At 38.8% G+C, this 24,157-nt stretch overlaps 1 protein-coding gene across 2 annotated transcripts in view; it reads right to left on the minus strand.

Moving 5' to 3' along the window:
- tln2b (talin 2b) overlaps positions 1–24,157 on the minus strand; it is a 135,500-nt gene that overhangs the window by 12,268 nt on the left and 99,075 nt on the right. For both annotated transcript variants that reach the window (XM_041226352.1, XM_041226351.1), the window contains exons 25-51: positions 23,686–23,820; positions 23,143–23,271; positions 22,895–22,997; positions 21,110–21,318; positions 20,096–20,215; positions 18,930–19,127; positions 17,969–18,108; positions 17,312–17,405; positions 16,481–16,570; positions 14,751–14,873; positions 13,198–13,341; positions 11,258–11,419; positions 10,464–10,604; positions 9,380–9,561; positions 8,591–8,723; positions 8,243–8,344; positions 7,972–8,142; positions 7,311–7,457; positions 6,408–6,509; positions 5,868–5,987; positions 5,199–5,345; positions 3,971–4,137; positions 3,046–3,229; positions 2,422–2,547; positions 2,075–2,191; positions 1,244–1,429; positions 498–605 (exon numbers count right to left, since the gene is read on the minus strand). In XM_041226352.1, the coding sequence (XP_041082286.1) occupies positions 498–605; positions 1,244–1,429; positions 2,075–2,191; positions 2,422–2,547; positions 3,046–3,229; positions 3,971–4,137; positions 5,199–5,345; positions 5,868–5,987; positions 6,408–6,509; positions 7,311–7,457; positions 7,972–8,142; positions 8,243–8,344; positions 8,591–8,723; positions 9,380–9,561; positions 10,464–10,604; positions 11,258–11,419; positions 13,198–13,341; positions 14,751–14,873; positions 16,481–16,570; positions 17,312–17,405; positions 17,969–18,108; positions 18,930–19,127; positions 20,096–20,215; positions 21,110–21,318; positions 22,895–22,997; positions 23,143–23,271; positions 23,686–23,820 (3,780 nt within the window). The remainder of the gene's footprint in view (positions 1–497; positions 606–1,243; positions 1,430–2,074; positions 2,192–2,421; positions 2,548–3,045; positions 3,230–3,970; positions 4,138–5,198; positions 5,346–5,867; positions 5,988–6,407; positions 6,510–7,310; positions 7,458–7,971; positions 8,143–8,242; positions 8,345–8,590; positions 8,724–9,379; positions 9,562–10,463; positions 10,605–11,257; positions 11,420–13,197; positions 13,342–14,750; positions 14,874–16,480; positions 16,571–17,311; positions 17,406–17,968; positions 18,109–18,929; positions 19,128–20,095; positions 20,216–21,109; positions 21,319–22,894; positions 22,998–23,142; positions 23,272–23,685; positions 23,821–24,157) is intronic.

Here is a 24,157-nt window from a genome sequence, read left to right on the forward strand (position 1 = left end):
AAAAAAAAAAAAACCCAACAACTGCCAGCCACTGATATATTTCAATACATATTACAACCCCAGAGCCACAGAAATGCAGCAGTTGGACTCTTGGGCTGGATCCCAAACAAGACAGCTATTGGATAGCAATATGTATTCCTGGCAACATTTGAGACACAAAAAGCTGGGCCATAGCATCATTTTCCCATTTGAAAAGAAAAATCACAAATTGGTTTTTTTTGTAATAAAACAACTAACTGCAATGTTGGCATGTGTGAATATCATCTGTTTATAATAATAATAATATTATTATTATTATTATTATTATTATTATTATTATTATTATAATTATTATTATTATTATTATTATTATTAAACACCTTGGGAGGACTTACCCTGAAAGGCACTAATAAAAATGAAATTTCGTCAATTTAACATTGAACACAAAACAAAAGCTAGGGTTTTGGTGCAAATCTACAACTGCCATGAGGCAACAATCCATGTGGAAATCAACCTACCAATAGAACGTGTTCCAGCAGCTCAGTGTAGCCAATGGTACACTCCGCCCCAAAACGCAGGGCACGGATTCGCACATCGTCACCCACTTCCTGGTGATAAGCAGCTTGCTAAATGTAGAGGAAAGAAGTGGGGATCAAAGGTTTGCATTTGCATGCCCACATCCTTTCGCTTACACTACTGAAATGTGAATAGTTCTTATTAAAAAAAAAAGAAAAAAAAAAAAGAAAAAATATTTTGACCACATTTAATATTAAACCAGCATTCTGGACTGCATTCCAGTTCTTTGTCAGGTTTGAACGATCTAAAACAGCTGTTGCATGGAATACAATCTGTTTTATAGTGCAGTGACTTTCAAGCAGACATGCTAGCTCACATTTCGTTTGTTTTAGGAAATGGCCGTTGGCTCTTTATCAACTGTTTTTGGGCCTACTGATGCTACAAAGCACTACATTTTTGTACAGGAAAATGAAACCACTTCCAGTATTAAAGAAAAAACATACATTTACTAGATGGAAAATACTTCAAAATAAATACATCATCAAGACAAAGCTTAACCTTTGTGTTATAATTCTATGAAATTTAAACTGTAATACAAAACTAAGGTTAGAAAGTCAGAGATAACTTTAAACGTGTGTGTTCCAATTCACAGATTAAACAACTCCACCTAGTGGTGGAAGAACACAATTGCATGTTTGAAACTTTTCCTGCAAAATTGACTCCTGTTGTGCTTCATGTTTTCTTCTACCTTGCAGGTCGTCAGCATGTCACTAATGGCTTTGCGGCTGAGGTTGGCTGTTGCAATCACGTCCTCCTGTCTCGCAGAGTTGCCAGCTGCCACAGCTTTGGCAGTTGCCATGGTGATGCCTTTAGTCATCCGGATGAATTCTTCAGGTGTAGATACCCTGTCCGGCACCTGCTTTGACTGGAACACCTGGGAAGAAGATCAACAGATTTGAACAGTTTGACTCGGATAGTTTGTCTTAAAAGCTATTGCATTCCAAAAAGGGGTTTTATTTTTTTGTTTTGTATTTTGTATTTAATCATGTAGTCTCAAATGTTTATTTTCAAACTGAAGTCATTAGGGCTTAAGTTCCTCTAGCAAACTGTGGTTTAAATAAGTTACCAATAATACTAATACAAGAAGTTAGATACATTGACAAGTAAATAGGTGCAGTATGGCCAAAATATTCAGCATTGTATAACCCCCTTCAAGGGATTCTTAATTAAAATGTTAGGAAAGAAGACAATTGCAGGTTTCCTTACCTTATAATGTTATACATTTTCAGTGTTAATAAATAGATTCAATGCATTTAAAGCATATATTTTATACATCCCCAATTGTATTAACATACACTTGAAAATACCAACTAATATTTCCATTGTATTATAGAAAGTTTACACAAAAGGGGGATGAAACACACTGCAGATAAATCATCCACATCAAGCAATAGTGCCAGTTCACAGTACATCAGTTACAGCACAACATTGTTTAAAAAGCTAAATAAAGATGGTATAGCTGTCTCCTGGACCTGGCAAGCATCACTAGTGCAGAAACACTCTCAGCTCATTTCTTTACCGTCAGCTCCTGTTTGATGCACTCGATTGTGGCTTCAAGTGCTCTGGTCCCTCGAGTGGCTTCATCCTCCACAGCTTTCACAGTCTTCAAAAGCGATGTGACATTGGTCACCATGACCTAAAGGTGTAAAAGAGGCATTTTATTCACATGTTGATCCAGAGAGGAGACCTAACACAAACGACACAGTCTACCCGTACCCCCCCCCCATTCGAACATTGGCTCACCGCTGCAAGCCACTTACTGATCAAGCCAATCGGATGTGTTACCCAGCACCTGAACCCAGAAGGCAAGAGCCCAACCTGAGAAGCTTGTCGGAAGCCATCTGCCACGACAGGACTGCTCCTTACCTTGGCAGCACTCTTAAGCTGGTACATGGAAGGGTCGTCAGCAGGCTTTCCTGAAGCACACTTCGTGGCCCCGATCAATTCAGCCAGAGCCTTGGCAACATCTTTCACGGCATTGATCAGCACAACCTATAGAAACATCAACCTCTTTGTAAAACAGCACTAATTTTTCACACTGCAGCTGCTGGAAATACATTTTAGAAAAATAGCTTTCATGCTTGGAAATCATTTAAAATCAGTATACACTGTATAGCAGTAGTGTTGTATCACAGGCTGTAGATTTGAAAAGAGTGGCTTTACATCCTCTGGACTCTCAACGCTTAACTGTGTGGTAACAGTGCAACAGGTTTCCAAATCAACAGTGCAGGAACCGAGAAGTCTTGAAATCACAAGCAAAAACTATAGAACATCAATATATTCACAAATACATTTACAAATGCTTCATTATGTCTGTATTGCATGTGCCTGCGGAGGGACAACATTTTGAAGGATTAGTGCTAAGGGTCCATGCCTTAGCATCCTGATGATGCTCCTCACGCCTTCTTAGGTTACAGGCTGACCGAGACGCATAGTAAATGAAAGACACGGTGCTGACCCACAGTGTTCTCTGCTCTTATTCAGGTTTACCTGAGTTTCCGGGTCATCTGATCCAATGCTGGTGGCTCCCAGCTTCACCACGTCAGTCAGCTGGGTGATGGTATTAGCAGAAGAATGGGCAGCCTGGGCCAGTTTGTCCTGGCTGGAAGCAGCACCCGATACCAGCATCTTTGTGTCCTCAACTAAGGCCTTAGCAGTCTTCAATATATTCTCCCTGTCAGAGAGGCAAGGATACAATATCCATGGTTACTCAAATCCCTTTTCATGCACAGCTCCCACACATTATAGCCAGCGCTGTGCTCTTTCCACATGAAAATAAAACCATTGTATAAGACTGTAATAGAGAAAAACCAAGACGTCTTTTATACAAAGGCAGTTCATAATAAAACTTAGTGTCATTCTACTATAATTGCCCATAGCCTACACCTAATCTAATATGGAATTTTCTGAAACTAAGATAAAAAGTAACAGAAAGTTTCATCGCTTCTGCTGCATACATTTATGTTAATGGCCAAAATTCATCTTCACATTTGCTGTGTGGCTTTTAAGATAATTACATGAACATCTTCTCAACTGTTTTCTCAAAACAGCCCAAAGCTGAGGATTACTGCAATCTATTTGGTGCAGGTAATTAAGTGAATGGAGGTTTAGAAACACATGAGTATTAATGATACAGGTAATATTAGGGTCTGTAGAGAAAAGGAAGAAACAAGATCGTCAGTGACCTACATCAGCTGTACATATACATTTAGACCTCAGAGACATGAAAAAGTAGATTTTCCAAACACGTCCATATGATCATGGAAATTGTGTCTGGCAGATGCCACCGTGTACCTCCATATTCCGATACACCCCATAACTAAAAGATTCTTCCAAGTTAAAATCACAATTGAATAATTATTCTCTATGTAAAGAGAAGGACCTGTAGGTAGTAAAAAGGCTTTGAGTCTCTGACCTGTGATCGGCAAACGACTCCTCATTCTCTGCGTTGAGGGTGCCTGACGAAGCAAACATGATGGTGGTGTCGAGATCCGCGATGATGCCGGACACCGCGGAGGCTGCAGTGATGCAGGCCTGAGTTCCTTTATTTCCAGCCTGAAGTGCAGACAGAACCATAGAAACCTACAAACAATAAAAAAAAAAGAAGTACTTTTCAGGACACTTCAGAAAAGATGTGCTTGCTCACTCCTTAGACCCGTTTTCTCAGGTGCGCTCTGATAATGACTTACACGAATTTCTTCTTTTTGTAGCCTGCTATAAAGAACCTATTTACACTCACTGCCCCCTAGAGTTAAGATTTCCTGCACCAAGGAAAAATTCTACGTCTTAATGGAAGTCCAAACGCTACCCTGCTTATTGCTTTTAATGTGTAGTTCAGTTTTGTCTGCCACCTAGTTACAGAAACAATGAAGTGCATCCGATTCAAAGCTGGTCAGAAAAAAAAAAAAACCAACACACCACCACCACCACAACACGATTTCAACATTGCGTCACTTTTGGCAAAAAGGTCTTGTGGCGTGCACAGAAGATAAACTGGAGAATGTGGTAAGTGCAGCCTAGTATTGTAGGGCAACACTGAACACTATTTAGTTTAAGTAAATGGCATCCCTTTTAAGTGGACTATCAGTGATCAGAAGTAGGCCGAGCAGGAAAGAGTTCTACTGATATGCAATCTACTCCGCTAGATCATCAGCAAAATGGAAACTGTAGTGGGGGGTTGAAAAGGTGAAATTAAAATACATAAAACAAAAGACAAATGGCCCCTTTGCCTTAACCACACATTTTAAATCCTTCCCATGCTTAAACTCAGAAAGTTAGCCCTCTCCCCGGAATTAAATATGAATGACCTTACAGAATCCTGCCATCTGGAATCACTTTTTCAATGAGACCACTGTTACTGTGGCAAGCAAAACATACAAACTATAACATTGTTGGGGTGGAACATCTTAAGGAAAAAACAGCTTGTTCTTGATTTTCAAATCCACAGGCATAGAAACTGATTGTAGTTCCTGGTTTGAAAACAAATATAAAAACTGGTAAGCGCCGCAAAAGTTGTATCTAGAAACAGCCTTGTAAAAGAGGCTTGTCAAATAGGATAAACAAGTTCCTGGCTAAATACATGACCAAAGTACAAAAACAGGGGATCAATAACAGAACATCAGTACACGAAACACTACATTTACCTTTTCAGTTACTGCTCGGGCACACTCGATCAGCTCTCTCTTGGTGAAGCTGTCTGTGGGGGTGATCTGCAGAGCTCCAGCTTTCTGAACCAGGAAGATACAGCCATGACCCAGCTCCTGGACTCTGGTTTTTATCTGGAACCCAATCTGAAACAGCAGCAATTAGAGCAAATGTCTTAGTGAGGGTACACACATAAACACAACTTTTTACAATCTGTTAAGATGAGCAAAGCGGCAAATGTATTTGGTCTTGCTTTCATATAATACGTTCCAGGTGTTTTTATCCTTATATACATCCACAGCATGCCCAAGAGTAACAGGGAATGTTATGTGATGCACGGTCGTTACCTGCAACGTTAAAAGCTGTATAACCTCACCTGCATTATGTAACAAAAACAGTAGGTGAGCATCTTAACCACTATGCAAAAAATGATCTGGCTGCATGTGCAAGTAAAAGGAAATACCGTTTTAAACTGGACAAGATGTAGCCATTGATACTGTAGCTCAGCCAGTTAGGCTTCTTGACCTATAAAAATGATTCTAAGAAATGTTCATGAGAAGCCAGAACTCCTGTATTATCCTGATCCTAAAAATAAAAGGAGAGACTCGCTGCTGGAGCAGTGGTTGCCTGTGAAGAGCCCCGAGCAGCAGGGCACACAGTGCACTCACCTCCTCAGGTTCGGCTGTAGCTGCTGCCAGTCGGCCCTGGTGAGCCAGATGCCCATAGTCTATGGTGACCTGAGAAGCTAGGCCTCCCAACTCCTCCGGACTGGTCACAGATTTTGTCATCTTGAGAAAGGAAAACGATTCTTAAAAACTATTACCAAACATCCTCAACAAGCAATATTTGTAATCTCACCAGCTTTAAGATATAACAAAATGTTGTGAACCGCAGCCCAAATCAGCTTCCTTTGAGATTCAAAATACACACAAGGGAAGCGAAATGTGCTTTGTGAAAATGGAAGAATCAATCTTGTCTTAAAATAATTTAAAAAATGTATTTACTTTTATTTATTTAAACTCGTAATGCTTACGTTTTGATTACAAAACAAAGTAGCAAAAGTTGCAAAAAGAATGCATTTTAAATACAAAAAAAAAATAAAAAATTGTAATGGCCAATAACCAAAAATGTCCACAAAAGTAGAAATAGGCAAATACAATAGACAATCCATTTTCTAGTCTATTTTAATCACGCTGGGTTTTACCTACCATTTCCTGGGCGGTTACTGCAATGGCCTTAGAATATTTGACCATGGTTGTCTGATAATCTACAAATGAACCTTCTGGTTCTGGAGGAGTGCCTTCATCCAACTGGGAAAGAAAACCAACAGAAGGTTTAAGTATAGAAGCTTTACATCCTAGATGCTTTGAAACAAACAAAAAAATGCCTCGGTGCTCATTACAGAACCGAAGATAGATCAAATTAACATGTTAAAGCATCACTTTTACTAATTGCAAACATGAAACCCATGACAGCAGGTGGCATGAAGAGATATTTGGTCCGAAGCCAAAAGCTGACCTCAACAGCATGTTGTTGTTACAATAGCTACTCGACTCTATCTGATCTAATTGTTTAATATCTGGCAGGTGAATTCCCAAGCTTGGCCAGTTGGCCTTTAAATTGGTTATGATTGAAACCAGAAGACTTTTAATAACTGGTTTAAAAAACACATTAACAACTGAGTATTTCTGACAGGCATTTTATACTTCTATTTGACTTGCTGTACCAGCACACATTATGGCAACAACAGATAATTTGTGGCAAGACAGGGGGTGGGGGGTGGGGGTATTGTATTGCCCATGTTTCCTCATTCATACCCTTTACTTACTAAATATCTTGGTATCCCTGAATAGATCATCTTCTCCTCTTTAAAAATATGCTACGGAAGCTATATCATTCGCTGTTACTGTACAACAATATCATCTTTTGTTTATGTGATTTTAAAATTCCTTTGCTTGTACCACTGAGGGAAAAGTGACTTTCCAGACAGCCATGTTGCAAAAGTCTCCTGGAGTTGTGGGTGGAGAGTCATAACACTCAGTAGTGTTATCTTCAGGATATAAAACACCAACTGCTACTGTATTTTGTAAAAAAACAAAAAGAATACTTACACTGCCCATGGCCTCAGCAATGGAGTCCACCATGCCCCCAACCATGCCCACTTCACTGGCCGCTTCGTTCATTGTGACCATGATGTCGTCCACTGCCTCCTTCATCAGCTGGGCAGCTTCTGCAATAGCGTCATGAGTGTGGGCAGCCTGCATGAACAGGAATGCAATAGAACAGGACACAACACAGATTAACATCAGTGAGGGCAGTTCTGATATTAGCACACTCATTTCTGGACTGTCAATGAGCAACATGCTAGATAATCTGGTCCTTCACCATCTACCAGCACTCTAGACTAGCATGGTAGGGTTACCTTCTCACACACAAATAAAACACCCTGCCTACTCAATGAGCATTACAGACCTTCCTGAACTTAGCTGCAAGATTGGGATACTGACACAGGCAAATTCAGGGAGACAATTATTTTAAGTAGTCTACCATAACATTATGCATTTCTATTAATCCACAATGCTAAAAGATAAGCCATCCAATATATTTGATGTGCAAGCACACAACAAAATTATTTTACTAAAACTTTGAAGTGTCTTAAGCTGTCTACCTGGGAAATATGTAATTTCAGTTGAAACAAAATACAGTACTGTTGAATTTAGAGATACTGCATCAATTTAAGTATGGGTGTGTGATTATGGTACAGTACAGTACCTTAGGGTTACCACCTCCTTCTTTGGCTGCATAGAGCATCTGAAGGGCAGACTCTGCCAGTGTCTTGGTCTGGTCCAACACAATCATCTGTTGCTGGTGATCCAGACGTTTAGATGCAACTCCAACAGAGGCAAGAATGAGAGGCTCAAAGTAGCTAGCCAGCTGTGTAACCTGTTGTGAAGAATATATATATATATGTATTAAAAGAATAAAAATAAATACAAAGAGGGGACAAATCAATTCAAATCAAACCTGATCAGTTGGAATGTACCTTGTGTCCCAGCTGGGCTGCCTCTCCTCTGGCTGCATATGAAATGGGATCAATGAGATGGCCAATCTCTTGTACCACAGAGGTCAGCTGCTCCTGCAAAGCCTGGTGGGAAAGCAAGTTCTTTCACTTTGGCACCTTGACCATTTGTTGCTGTCTCTTACATTTAATTTGCAATTTTACACTTCCAAAACACATTGAAATGGCACCTGAAGCTACTCGTCTCTAATGTCTTACAGTTAATAATGCAAATGCAGTATTTTGTATTTGTTTGGCACCTGCATAGATGCAGTGGTATAACATTAGCTATTTATGGCAAAGACTGAAACCCTGGCTGCTTGTGCGTTTTACCTCTAGTGATATGTCATCCCTCGATGGCAGGTTTTGGCTGACAGCTGCAAGTGAAGCCTGTTCAATGCCCCGGATACATCTGTTAATGTCGTCGATGGAATAGTCACACTCCCTCTGGCCAGGAGCCTTGTCCCTAATTGAAGAACAAGGTGGTGGTGTTATTACATGATATCAAATGTTTACTGGGGAACTACCTGTTACAAAGAGAAACAGACGGCAAGGAATTCTATTTCTGTGTAAAATAAAACAGCAAGACGCAGTCCTGCAGCGAATCTGAGAGGAAACAGTTAAAACCTTTGTTAAATGTGTCTTTAAAGCAGATATGGATTCCAGCTCAGATTACAGGTAAAGCTGTTACCGTATAACCCAGTACAATCAACCTCTCACCACCACTATCTTGTACGGCACCACAATAAAGGAAATTATTTTCCATCAGATAATAATAAACGTCTCGCTCACTTCAGCATCAGTCTACTCTGCCCAACTTGGATTTCTTAAAAAAAGCAAAACTTTCCTACAGCATGCATTTTAGTTGCACAAAATAGAAAGTGACAGATCAAACTACTTCTACCAGCCACTTCCTAGTTCACCAGCTACCAAGCCTTCAAAATACACCTGTTCATATAACTTACACCAAAACTGTCAGACAAAACAGTACAGCTACTCTGTTACTGTCTATCTGTCTTCTCCTGGCTGGCTTCCCATTGCATTACACAATTTAAAACTTATGTTAAATACAATTTCTCATTTGATTCTTTTGATTTAAGAATGTTCTTATTAATCACCTACCTGATTGATGTGATAAGGCTCTTGATAGAGTCTGACACTGTGCGTGAATGGCCAGCCAATATAGACCAGGTAGGAGGGTCCTTGGGATTGATAACCAATGAACGAGCTGTTTTAATGAGGAGAGATGAACTGTCCAGCATGGCTCTTGCAGAGTGCAGGATTGGTTCCTGGGCGGCAGACCCCTGTAGACAACACCAGAAGAAACCACTAGAAACATTTGTATACATACTATTTTGCAAAAAGCATCCCATAATTTCAAACCACACCATCTTACAAGTATTAGCACAAACCAAAAGCACCTTCAGAATAAATGAATATTTCATGTAGGGAAAAATGTCTTTTCAGAACAACTACTTTAAACTGGAGTCTCCTATAGTAAAGGTGAAACTGTTATGCATAATATGATAACCTCTATCAGAGAGAAGACATTCTGTATAAAAAGGTTTGAACATAAGAAGCTTTCTATTAAAGTGCTGCTTCTTTCTCTCTGCTGGGCATTACTTCAAAATGTATGTGCAAATCGACAACTGTTAAGTGTTTAAATATGAAATATATTTGCATTACAATGTACATTTAAAACTTACAGTAAAAGGTACTTTCATCTTTATTTTACATGCATATTTTTAACATCACACAATCCTAATTAATGTTTACATTCTAAACTGTTAAACCCTACTCAAAGTGCACACGCACCACCCCAGGTGCATCCTGGGTGGGCAGAAATGACTTCCTCTGCGTTGCATGCTGTCCATTCTCCGAGATGGGCATACCGTGGCTGAAGGTTAAAATTAAGGGGTTTTGTTTATTTTTTGTTTCCAGGCAACATGCAACCACTGTCTGCATTGGCAAGCTAATGAACGCCAGGGGATGTCCATAGTGAGAAAAGTGTTTATCCTTTAATAAATTATTATTACTGCTCAAAGAGAAGGAGCCACAAAAATTGTCTATTAGTTTGAACCAAAGCAAGTTGAAGGCAATGAATTGATAAACCTACACAGGCAATGTTAAATCCCAACAGCTATGGAAGAACCTGTTAAGAAATGGATCCGCATTCTAAATTGTAAACAGCTTCTGAAAAAGGTACCTCTCTGCTAATCTGAGCAGGAATGCTGACAAATTCTGGGTTAGAGGCAAACGCTGCGAGATTCTCCACTGCTTCTATAAGGGGCGAGGTGGCAACTCTACACTTGTCACGGTTCTCTTTGGAAAAATCTCCATCCAATGCCTAGGGAAAAGAAAACCAAAGCTCCATTAACAGTTATCAGGGTGACCTTTTCACCAAGATCACACTTGTGTAACCTTCATCTTAATGGCCTTAAAACAGAGAGGTGCATTTACTGTAGCTTGCTGGGATCTGTAACATGTAGCTGCTCCTACACCTTGAAGGACCATTAACAGGGCCAAGTTTGACAAGGTAAATTGGCAAACTAGACATGCAGTACAGAGAATGTGTCATAGATCAGTTTCGGCAATTTTTCTGACTAAACGGTTTACTGTAAATTGACTTCTTGCATTTAACCTTAACCTCTGGATAAGACATAAGAAAATCTACTGGGGCAAACCCATTCCTTAATAAAAAGAAACATCTCTAACTGATCACTTCATTCCTCTAAACAGAGGCACCCTGGTCATAACCCCTATGCTGGATCTAAAGTAGTTGCATAGATTGACACTTATCTGCACCAGAAGCACAGTGTATAGCGTACAGGAACACTAACTTACAAAATCATCATTTTGTGATTAAGTTTCATTATTGCATTTAAAAGTTTAAATCATATCTAATTTGATTTACCAGCAACCTTGCACTCTGCCAGCGTCCTTCCAAGGTTACCAAAGTTAAAGATCTCCATACTGTCTGATTATTAAAGCCCACTTTACCTTAATTGTCTTGACCAGGCTGGCAGTGCTGTTTGCGACCTCTTTAGCCGACTGCACAAAGTGTCTCTTAGCAACAGGGTTTCCTGTTTTGGAGGAGGCGATGCGGCAGGCGTTGCACAAAGATGAGGTGTGTTTGGCTACAATAGTGGCAGCCGACAACACCTGAAGTTAAAAAATAAATAAATAAATAAATAAATAAATAAAAATACTGGTTGTTTATTTTAGGGGGAAAAACCTGCACCCCCTTTCAAAATTCACACCTTTTGTTGCCTTATAGACTGGAATTAAAATAGCTTTTTTTTCATTTATTTACAAATCCTACCCCACAACTTCCAAGTGAAAAAATAGTCTAGAAATTTGTAAAAAATTAATTAAATAAAAACTGAAATAGTTTGGTTGGAAAAGTGTCCACCCCCCTTGTAATAGCAATCCTAAATTAGCTCAGGTGTAACCAATCACCTTCAAAAGCACACACCAAGTTAAGTGGCCTCCACCTGCGTTAAATTGTAGCGATTCACATGATTTCAGGATAAATTCAGCAATTTCTGTAGGTTTCCTCTGCTGGGTAGTGCATTTCAAAGCAGAGTCAACCATGACCACCAAGGCGCTTTCAAAGAAACTCTGGTACAAAGTTGGTGAATGGCACAGATCAGGGAATGGGTAGAAAAAATATCAAAAGGCCTTGAATATCTCTTTGAGCAAGGACAAGACAATTATTAAGAAGTAGAAGGTATATGGCACCACCAAGACACTGCCTAGATCATGCCGTCCCTCCAAACTGGATGAACAAGCAAGAAGGAGACTGATCAGAGAGGCTACTAACAGGCCAATGGCAACTTTGCAAGAGTTATAGGTTTTTATGGCCAAGACTGGTCAAAGTGTGCTTGTGACAATAATATCCCAAGCACTAAACAAATCTGGCCTGTATGGTAGGGTGGCAAGAAGGAAGCCATTACTCAAGAAAGTCCACCTTGAATCGCATTTGAAGTATGTAAAAAATCAAGAGATTCTGTAGCCATGTAGCAAAAAGTTCTGTGTTCTGACAAAACTAAAACAAAACCTTTTGGCCTAAATGCAAAGTGTTATGTTTGGTGCAAACCCAACATAGCGCATCACCCAAAGAACACCAACCCTACTGTGAAGCACGGTGGTGGCAGCATCATGTCACGGAGAGGTTTCTCATCAGCAGGGACTGGGACTTGTCAGGATAGAAGGGATAATGAAATGAACGGAGCAAAGTACAGAGAAGTCCTTAAGGAAAACCTGCTGCCCTCTGCAAGAAAGCTGAAACTGGGTCGGAAGTTCACCTGTCAGCATGAAAACGACCTAAAGCACACAGCCAAAGCTACACTGGAGTGGCTAAGGAACAAAAAGGTAAATGCATATATATATATATATATATATATATATATATATATATATATATACATATATTACACACACACACACTTATTTCTGCTGGTTAAGCTTTTGATCTGATTCACAGCAGCACATACGTTATCAAGGGTAGAATAAAACAGACCTGCTGCACAGAACATCTGCTAGAGGTTACAAACTAGGACAGACAGAGGTCAGATGTGAGCTTAAACTGCATTTCTTGCTTGAGATGGAAGTGAATTTCATTAAGCATCAGGAACTGCCCAAATTACATCTTCTCATGTCCAGGGTTCGGGTCAATCCCCCCCCCCCCCCCAAATTCCACTTCCCCCTTTTAATCAATTTCAATTCCATGTTCTTTAAATGAATTCCTACAAAAGGAATTGGAATTAAAAAAGGGAATGGAAATTGGAAATGTGAATAGATTTTTTTAAAAAGGAATTGGAATTGAAAAGTGAGGAATTGATCCCAACCCTGTTTACATTTCCTTCCCCTCCTGGTATACCTGGTTCAAAACGTACTTTGGAAGGATTACCAAAAAAAAAAAAAAAAAAACCTCTTACCTGAGATGGGCTGCTTGCAGGGTCCACAAGGTTCTGACAGGCCATCTGGATTGCTTGATTGGCTCTGGCAAACTGGATGGGATCCACCAGCCCTTGTTGACCTGCCTGGCTGTTTGGATCAGACACACCAACCAGATAGGAAGCCTAAAAAGAAATTGGATGTGCAACAGTCAAGTATGTTTTGTTTTATAGTGGTTCCCTTTTATAACGCTGCACTTGGGAGCCACAGTTATAGAGGCCGTGCTGTTGTAATGGCATTATGGGGCCAATGGAAGTATAAAGGGGATCATTGTAATTTCTAGCATTAGTTGAACTTGGGTTTTGGGTGTTTGGGATATCTTATAGTAAACACAATACATATTCATTCTTTATATTAAAAACCTGTTACTGTATTAAAAACAGAAAATGATAATAAGCAATACAAGTTCACTGACAATTTTCATCTCAAAATGGCATCTGAAGTGTTTGTCTTGTATTCGAGTCATGGCTGCCAACTGGCTTCAGAATTCATGGACACGTTAAGCCAGGTCAGGTTTTTTTAAATTGCCACTAAACCACAAATGAATTGATTTTAAATCAACAAGTAAAATGGGTGTGAATTGCACAAGCGGCTTGACTAAATAATTGTTTGATTGCGGTGGCAATTCTATCCAGACAGCACCATAACATGTATTAAAATCATATTGCTTGAAATGTTATACGGTAAACAAAGTAATGCAATTCCATTGTTAGAGAATTATGCACTCAAATGCACTCTCGTTCTCATTTAACCTTGTGGTTATGTTTCTTTTAATGTAACTTATTTCTGCTTCGCACAGTCCTGCCCCAACCAGACAAATACAGCAAATCAGCAAGCTATATAGGTCTGATTGATGGAAACGATCCTCACAGGAAGTAATTCCCGCCCCCAGACAGGTGTGTGCTTTTAGTAATAGTTAGCAAAACAATTACATTCCTTTAGCGACAGCTCACGCAATTTCTGCAATTTTTCATGTTACATGCTCAACAGAATCAATTAATTTGCAGTTAGAGAGGAGAGTTAAAAAACTGGACCTGGCTTAAAGCATCTTTAAATTCTGGAGCCAGTTGGCAACCCTGACCAGAGTGATGTACAATATATGTTATTATATTTATTGTGCTTATTTTCCAACAGAAAACGCACTATGGTAAGAATGGGGAGAACAGTGATGCAAATGTGAAGTTCCAAACTGAAATCTAAACAGATGCTTTAGAAGCTGCAAGCAAATAATGCATTTCAGAAGCATGTTGTCCTAATCCCCAGGAGTTCAAAACAACAGACGGACAGAGTTAGATATGAAACGGGGCTACAAGAGTAAAGTCCACAGGGGTGCTCACAATCTCACCCACACCACTCATTAATTATTTCATCTTTGCGCAGGCAGTGTCATTTTTCCAATGATTTCAACTGCCTTTCTTGATGCCTACTGACCAGGTTCCTTCCTGGTACAAAAGCCTTAAAACTGCACTGAAATATCCACAGTGCACTTGGGAAAACATACTATGATGTGTGGAATGAAATCCCCTGTGCTTACCTGGCCTGCAGCTTCTGTCAGCCCACACAAAGCCTTGGAAGCAACGCTCACACAATCACCAAAAGCTGGTAATTCACCAGTCTTGCAATTGTGAGAAATTCCTGCCATCGACTCTCCCAGAACCTGGGAAGTGTCAAGGAAATTCATGGTTAAATTCATTTTAATATAAGCTAATAAATAATTTTCCAGATATTTATGCTGTGGTGGTTGGGTTGTTAACACAGATTCCAGAACATTCTTAACCAGGTCTGCTTCAAAGTGTGTCGATTAGACCAAGGCACAGGCCACAAACTGTATTAACTCTTTGAACCTCGCCTTCCAAAATGATATCTGATTGTCTGACCTCCTAACGTCTCATAAAACTTACCAAGGGAAGCTAGAGTGACTATGCAGTTGTACCATTACTGTGTTAAAAGTTAGTTAAAATGCTTTAAGAATCATTTTTAATTACAGAACTTGTAGGCACAAGTTTAATAGTTATTTTAAGTATGTTTCCCAAAAAACCTGAAGGGTTTATTGTGTTTTAAATGATTATTATAAACTAATAACTATTTTTAAATATTATCCTTGGATTATATTATGATGTGTTTTATATACTTGTAATTGTAATTTTGTATAGAGAATGAAACAAATTAATATGCTTCTAAAGTTATATTGAATAGGAGGTTTAAATGATAAATGTAAAATCCTTTGATAACAAAATAGGTGAATACATTCCATTTCTAACATACCCTTTTTGTGTGACACGCAACTGTCTATCAAATACTGCAAACCAATGGAAGGACCGACAACAACTTGTTTACAGTACAATGGAACGTCTATACATCATGCTATTTAAACTCAAAAAAAGGATTTTCTTTCTCGCTGGATTTGCTTTTCTCTAGATTCACTCTTTCTTCAAAACACCATCACTCTCAACTCAAAACTCCGAAGTTCTTCAACGAAGACGCGACTATGTAATCTTCAAAGCTGCCCCATCTCCGGAACGATGAAAGATTTTGCCTGCACACTTCACGGAGATAGTGCACTGTGCTGCTGCACAACTAACTTCTACAGAGAGGATGACTTTGTTTAGAAGACTTTGTTTTAAACAACGCACCAACAGAATATGTATCAAACTGTGTTTACAAGTAACTGAACTGAAGACTATTAAAAGTTAAACTGAATTAAAGACTGCTTCACTAATGCAAAACTCTATGACCAGAGAGCACATTATTAAGGATTAATTATGAACATTTAACAATACATTACTTTTACTTGAATGTTGAATGTTTCTTTTTTATACAAATGTTTTTAACTATGAAGCCTAACTTTTATTCTTCTTCCTTTGAGAATATGAATAACTAATAATAATTTGGATTGTTCGGTTTCTTTTTGTCTTATAACAAATACACATTTTTGATTGATTTGAAATACTTAAACATACATAATATTAATTGTTAATCTCTTTTCATCATGAATCTAGGGATAACTATGCCAAAATCGCTAGTTGTTATTGAGGTATTGTGTTTATTATGGTTAATAATTACCTTTTGAGCTACAACGGGTATATTCTTTAATGGTAATTGGCGAGGACATAGTTCTGACATAAATCCTAGATATACAACGTAAATACGCATGACAGAAGGGAAAGAAATCAAGATGTTTGAAACAGAATTCCCAACAGCAGCCAATATATCCATGCCCCCACCCCAACCCCCACCCCTTTCCAAAACATTATGATTTATTACCTTAGAATTCTCCATCACACTTTCAATGCAGTCAAAGTAGGAGAGATCACTGACTGGCTCATTGGGGTTATCCAGCATTCCTTTCACAGTCTGTACAGAGAAAAAGCAAGCTACTGTGGAGTTACTGACTTTTCTAATCACATAATGCAAAATTGAAAAGATCTGGTGTAGCATCTCTATCCAACACAGAAACACTAACTGCAAAAAAGTGTACTATTGGTTTTGGTAAAGGCTGAGAGTTGGGATTCCAGGTGTGTCAGTCAAGAATCAGTCCGCATAGAAATGTTTGCAGGTACCTTGACCACATTTACTGCAGAGCACTCCTCAGCAGAGTAAGTGGGTACGAAGGAAAACAACACTCCTATATCACTTATTGCTAGCTATGCAGTCGAGCTAAGGTCAGGAAATGGAAAGTAGAAATGGGCCACGGGGACACTAAGTACTTCTAAGACTGCATGGTACCATGGGGGCCTGCAGTGAAAAAGAAAACATGAAAATGCACTCACACCCTTATACTGTAAATATGCAGCATGGTACTGTGTTTTTGTGTGACCCAAACTAACCTGTTATCTGTTTTCAACAACCAGTAAACCCCAGAAAATATTTCTTTATTTTTTAAAAAATTGGAAAAGGCACCTTGATTAAATTCCGTTTGGTGACTGGTTTATTCAGGACCTGCTGTCTAGACTAGTAAGACATAGATCAGCTTTAATGTCTTTCACATTAAATTTATAAATCTCATTACATGTAGTTTAATTCAAAGAAATGACCGGGGTACGTGCACAGAACTGCAATGTATGAATGGACTTGCAGGTTTTATAGAACAGGTACCTCCAGCTCTCGCAATGCATTGTCACACTCCTTCTGTCCCGGTGCCTGCTGGGTACACAGTGTGATCAGTTGGTTGATGCTCTCTGTCACAGCTCTGAAATACAAAGGGAATGCCTGGGTTTCAAAACCCTCAAGACTCAATATTTCCTTCAAACTTATCCCTGTTTGCTGTTACTCTCAAATAATTCAATTCAAAGCAAAGTGGACCTTCTCATGAGTAAATTGAACCAAAGTTTGTAGAGCATAGTGTATAAGTAAAAACACCACTTGGGTAATAAACATTTTTCATTGCTTAATTGTATGGCCCATTTCATTGCTGAGGTTTGGTTTTAAAATAATGCTTTTATTGGTCTATTTATTTATGTTCCATTGAAAATGCGGATATCTGATGCTTTGCTCAGATAATAAAAACCAACATGTTCATGTAAAGGTACTACCATTAATTATTCTGACACACAAGTCATTTTAAAAAGAATAAATCTAATTGTCTAAAGGCTGAACTCAAGTTCATTAATAAAACTATTCAATCAGCCTTCTCTCTCAGTAGCTTCTGAGCCTATGACCTTCTTCAGTATCTCAGCCTCCAAACCTGAAGATTGTTCTGACCTCCATACAGGTTCCTCAACACTAAGGCTACAGAATAATTGAGATTCCTACCTCGCAGCTGCCGCTAAGAGATTTTTGGCATTTGGTGCTCCAGGATCAACAGAGAGAGACTTGGCAGCCAAGAGCAACTTGCTGGAGGACATAGAAATGTTCTTGAGGTTTCCAATGACCTGGATTTGGTCTTCCTTGCACTGGGAGGACAAAAGTACATGCCTAGTGTGGAAACTGTCCATTTTCTTACAAAGCACTTGTAAAGCACATCATTTAACTTGTAGTCTCAATGACTGAGGCCATTATTATCTAATTTGAAGCAGAATCCAATTTGGAAGACTGTTCCAACAATGCCTGGGTCACATGGACCACAGAAAATTGCATTTTACGAGAATATTTCTGTTGTGAAAACGGTCCTTTATCAAAGCTGATCTGCCTTCAGTGCCTGGCATCTGGATCCCATCTATTTGAACTGCCCAGATGTTCAGTTGATTTTTTAAATGTTCTCCTCAAGTAATCTATTGTTCCTCTAAACTGTATCAACTACAGAGACATCTGTCACCTTTGCCAGTTTTTCAGATTTATTTTATAAAACATCTACTTATGCCTGGAATTATTCCACAGACTTTTAAGCTTTAATATTTTAAGCACTGTATCAAACCAATATTAAACTCAAAACCCTCTTTGCCCTTGTGAAATCTTACAGATAAAGAGATTCTATATTGTTTGATTAGCAGAGCAGCATTACACATTTCCGAAATTCTTCAATTTAGCCCACGATATCACATCATTATCAGTGGGCCACGTGCTGGAATGGAGTTGGAAACTCTAGCTTCCAGATGTCAACTGTGTGCAAGTTGCCTTGGAAAAAAGATGTCAGGTGGTCAATCGTATCTCTATTTTTGGCAAGTATCCCAGTATGAGGATAAAAATGCACTAGTTTGCTGTCAGTCTGACAGCATGAGAGAGATAGAGAGGTATTAAAAAAAGCAGGTGGCATAAAACGTCCCTGTAAAGGTACCTGTGTCTGGCCAGCCATTTCAATACCAGCATCAAGGAACTCGTCAAAGTCTTCGCTGAACTTTCCAGATGCAACGGCCAGCTGACTACTCGTGCCCCTGGATGCGTGGACCACTTCCCCAGCGGACTGGTTCAGGCCAGCTGCGGCCTGGTTCAGCTCGCTCTGGGCCTCCTGGAAAGACTTGCTGCTTGGAGGTAGCTACAAGTTTTCAAGGAGAAGGGAGTCTTATTTTAAGTTCTCAGGTTGAATATCAGTATGTCTCTACCAGAATTATGCTGCCATTCATCAAAAAGGAAAAAAAAAAAAAACTGTTTAAAAATGCAATAAAACCCAGATCATCAGACACTGGGAGATTATATAGAGTCTGGTAGCCCTTATACAAGCTTGTAAGGCATATAACTTGTGAATGGCTTGTTGAGGTGTTTTGAAAACATGTATACAGCTTTGTAAATGATAAAGAGAATGAAAGGACAAAATGACCCCAGAAACCCACACAATGACTTAACAGACCTCGGAGCATTATCATTTGCACAGTGGTGTGACTGGCTGTGTTTCCAATTCCAGTCTCCCTTTCTTAAATGTGGATTTGTCAATTGATATATTTAATTTTTATGATGCAGTTAATAAAAACAGACTTGAATAAAACAAAATGATGGCCATAAAACATTAAGATGTGACTCAAAATCTGTTGTTTATCACTAGGGGGAAGTTCATCTTTTAGGAGTCAGCATTTTTATTCACTGACGAAATCACAGCTTTATTAATTCATTAAAACAGCTCAGTCACTACTGCACTTAACATTCCCAACAACAAATATTGGATTTTCACAAAAAATACTAACAGCCATTGCTCCAACACCACCACATCTGTACTTCAGTTTATAAGTCCTACATCGTTATACATTTTAAAATCCAATGTTTTAGAAGCTATGGAGAAATATAAGCTTGCTTATGTGAGAGGGCATTTACAGAAAACAACATGCACTTATCATAAGTAAATTAGATGCAGGTACAATACCTGCCCAATGCAATACATTATGCTAAAAAGTATCTGTGAGCATCATTTAGCTTGTTTCATTTTATAAGGTCTCTTTAGCGAATTAAAGAACCATCAACACAGTGACCCTGCAACTTCTACACAGTGAAGAGAGAGGCTGGTGAACTCACAGAATCAACGAGGAGTTTCTTGCTGGCTTCCCCAATGCTCTTCAAGGCCATGTCCACATCCTTTTGTCCAGGCAGGCAGTTTACACAGTTATTCAGGGAATGGGATACTGCCTTTGCCACCTTAAAAAGCAGATAAAGGCTTGTCATAGGGGGTCCTGTATTCATACACAAATTACATATGCTTGTGAATGTACAGCTCACGTACAAAGTGTTATCATTTGGAAAAGAAATCGACACAAACGGGAATCAAACCATAAACATTTATGGAAATGTAGAGACAGTCATAAGGAATTAATAATGCGCAATCCCCAGGCCCATCTAGTAGATTCCCAGTGCAAATCTGTTTAAGATGACTGTGCCACTCCACTTTGTTTTCTTCAACTTCCAGCCATGTCGCCAGTAACTTGTATAATAATCTGCCACTTGTGTTATTGCTTTTTAATCCTTAAATGCAAAAATATCTTCCACAGCAACTTTCTTTAGTCGTGGTTGTTGTATTTCCACTGGGAATATAAACACGTTTTATAATAGCCAAAAATGGGTCAAGGACATTCGTCTGTAATATTGAAATCTTCAGTCTGTTAATAAATTATCTTAAAGAATTACAAAGACCCAGAATCCAAAGAAATAAAAAACGCAAATCACTATCACAAATTGTCCTTGTTTATACTCCTTTGTAACCCAATATGTGATTATCCCTAAAGGACTGAATTAGAGTGAAAATTAAATCACAGAGTAAGAGCTCTGTGAGATTTGGAAAGTTTCAGTTTTTACAAATTAAAATGACATTCAGTTAGACTTGACATGTATTTTAATTATTAAACCTTTGTTTCTTAAAAATATTTTGATACTCCAAGTTTTTTTTTCTTTTTCTTCTAACTATCATGTACTGCATGTGTAGATGCATGTACAGCAAATCAAGATATAGGAAAATAAGTCATAAAGCGAGAAAGTATTTTTTAATTGAAACTATCTCTTAGTAACAAGACATTGAGTTAGTAACCAGTCCCTGACCTGTGCTAGCCTCTGCTGGCTCTCAGCATCTCCAGGGCAGACCAGTGCCTCCTTGGCCTCATAGATCAGAATGGCTGACCCCTCCATAACATCACGGGCTGAATCCAGCATGGCGCCAGCAGACTGTGGGTCAGTGGTGGCGGCGGCTACCCCTCGGGCTGCCTGGGCTAGCGTCTTCAGAGCTTGGGCAGTCTCTCTGGCTGCAACCCCTAAATGGGTAAAAAAAAAAAAAAAAAAAAACACATTTCAATAGGCAGACAAGCAATCTACATGTATTATATCTATGTGTTTTAAAGCCGGGCAGTTTACAGTCTTCAGTTATTTAGGTAACACTTTAAAATAACAGCTGTGGGTTAGTTTGAATTCTTGCAGAACTTTCATAGGAGTAATATCTGGATAGCTTATGGTTTTCAAGTTACACAAATAAAATTGGTTTAGATTCATAATGAGTTTAAGTATACCACAGACCTGACATATGATGGTTTGCACAAGCAGAGGGCAAGCTTAATCATTAATCATCTTAATCATCTTTGTTACAGAATAATACAATTATAGTATAATATAATTAATCAGTGTCACTTTGGATTTAACCTTTTGCTTAAAGCCAGGAAACATTTCCTCATGAAATACCAGTAAACACAAGCATGGATCGTAGAGCAACTTTGACGGATCTGGGAACAGCAGTTACTTTGAAAGGGAAGACACTTTGCTGCGGTTTGAAAAGGATGAACAAAATGGGTTTGTAAAGACAAACATTTTTTTTTTTGCTTCAATAAAGCAGAATCTCAATAAGGACTCAATTTATGAGCAAGTCTCACAGTATAATGCATCACCACTTAGGGGTATTGCCTTTCTAGATACAACAGAGAGAAATCGGCACATTTCATTATCCAGCAGAAATGAAGCCCCTCCTGGCGTCAGTAGAAGTATACTGAAAATAAAGACTAAGAGGAAAAAAAAAAGCTCTGCATGTTTGTGTTCCTTTTCTGAATCCAGTTTACTACAGGCTTCAATTTGTAAAGGTGCATGGTAAAGGCTTGCTGAAGAGTAAAGAAAAACCTGACTTGTGTGGCAGCTACAGGGTCTGTTTAATAACAGATGAAAGAACAAAAGAAAGTTAACAAAACAAGAAGAGGCCATTGAGCAAATCAATGCTTATCCAGTTCTGAGAAACTGATTGATCTCAAAACTTTCTCGTCGGGTCTTACTAATAAAGGACTCCAATGATTTAGCATCAACAATATTGCATACCCTCATCCCACTCTGTGTAAACAAACAAACATCTCCCACCCTAGAAAATAAATGGTTACTGAAACAAACTAAAATGGTCAGGCAAAAAATGACACAAAACAGGCTCAGTCATTGAACAAATTAATCAACTAGCTAACTTCACTAACCCAACTAACCCTTTCAGACAGCGTGTCTGTCTCCACATTCCATGTGTCTGGAAACACTTACATCACAATGTTTAACTGTAAACAAAAACCTCCGAAAAATGTTTTGATTAGACAAATATTTCATGCAAGTTCATTCGTATTTGACCAGACAGCAGGAGAAATCAAAACCAAGAATGAAAAGAATTGGCTGCTGTAGCTTGGCAACGCATTTCACAAATAGCAACACTCACATTTTACGATCCCATTTCACGTACATCATAAAAAGGAAATAATGACTCATCCACATGCAAACTGATTTTTAAAGTAAGACGTACATTTGATACAGAATGGGAATTGATCTCTCATGATCTGGTCCAGTGTATAACATTATACTACTTGAATAGCCCACCTGTATAGTGCTCGTTGCCCTGAGCTGCACAGGTCAACAGCTGAGCCATTGAAGACCCCACTGCCTTGGAAGTGCTTCCCAAATCCTGTGCACACTTCTCGAGCTGCAGAAAAGAGAAATACATCAGCTGTGTAGGAATATCCATTTACAAGAGCAACACAAAAACAAGCTGTTTACAATGCAGAAGTCACTGGAGTCTAGTGAAGTCTAAGAAACCAGATTTTAAATTTTCAAATAGCAATACTTACAGACTCCCCTGGTAATGGCTTGAGTTGTCCTTCAGCTGCAGCCATCTTGGCATCCTGAAGTTCATTTTTTAAAGTCTGCACTGCAGTGAGGGCAGAGTCAATCTCCATAGGTCCACAGGCTTCATGCGCCTTTTCAAAATAAGAAATAAAAAGTAATGGAAACGCCACAGGTCTACTGCAGCAAACATTTAGAAACTGTTTATGATACAGACCACAAGTGAAAAAAAACTACTGTACTGATTACTATTTTTTTATTTTTTTTATTTTTAAAGAACGATAATAGGTAAAAATTATGAAATCACTATAAAAACCTGACGTGGTCAACTAGTAAACAACAATTCCCTCTACTCGAGATTCTAATGTTTAGATTTACTTATTATTGGTGAATATTTACCCAATAATGTACATCTTAAGCTCTGGTGTCAGTAAGTATTACTGCAATATACCACCTTTTATGAACTCTGGGTTCAAACGCAATCTGAAGTCAAGTAAATATACAGCCAGTAACTCAATAGAAACAGCACAGTCTGCCCCCACCCCTACCTGCTGTGCTGCGCTCCTCAGTTCTGCCAGGCTAGTGGCGAGGTTCTTGGCACACTGCCCGAGTTGCATGGCAGACGCCTGGTCAGTAACCGTTGGGACAGCTGACTTTGCAGAGGTCACCATTTTACTTCCCGGCTTGAAAAAAAAAAAAAAAAAAAAAGTAATTGAATACAATTGTTTTAAATTTAACTGGAAATGTTATGAGGATTATTAAAATCACTACTTGGAATTCTCGTTACAGCAACACGGTCAGGAGAATAGTATTTGTCATGGTTACAGGTGTAACCCTATTACATGTTAAATGCCCATCTTCTGGTTTCAGTGTGTGGGTCATAATTGTTATGAGAGCTAAAACACTAGTCAGCCGATTTCGACCATTATTTTAATATAACTCTGCCTACAAGAAGTCTATGTCAAATGGTTACTAAGGAGGTGGTGTTAAAAAGTAGTGTTTAACACATATGAAAAGAAG

The sequence above is a fragment of the Polyodon spathula genome, chromosome 24 (genome assembly GCF_017654505.1).
Source record: "Polyodon spathula isolate WHYD16114869_AA chromosome 24, ASM1765450v1, whole genome shotgun sequence".
Lineage (NCBI taxonomy): Eukaryota > Metazoa > Chordata > Actinopteri > Acipenseriformes > Polyodontidae > Polyodon > Polyodon spathula.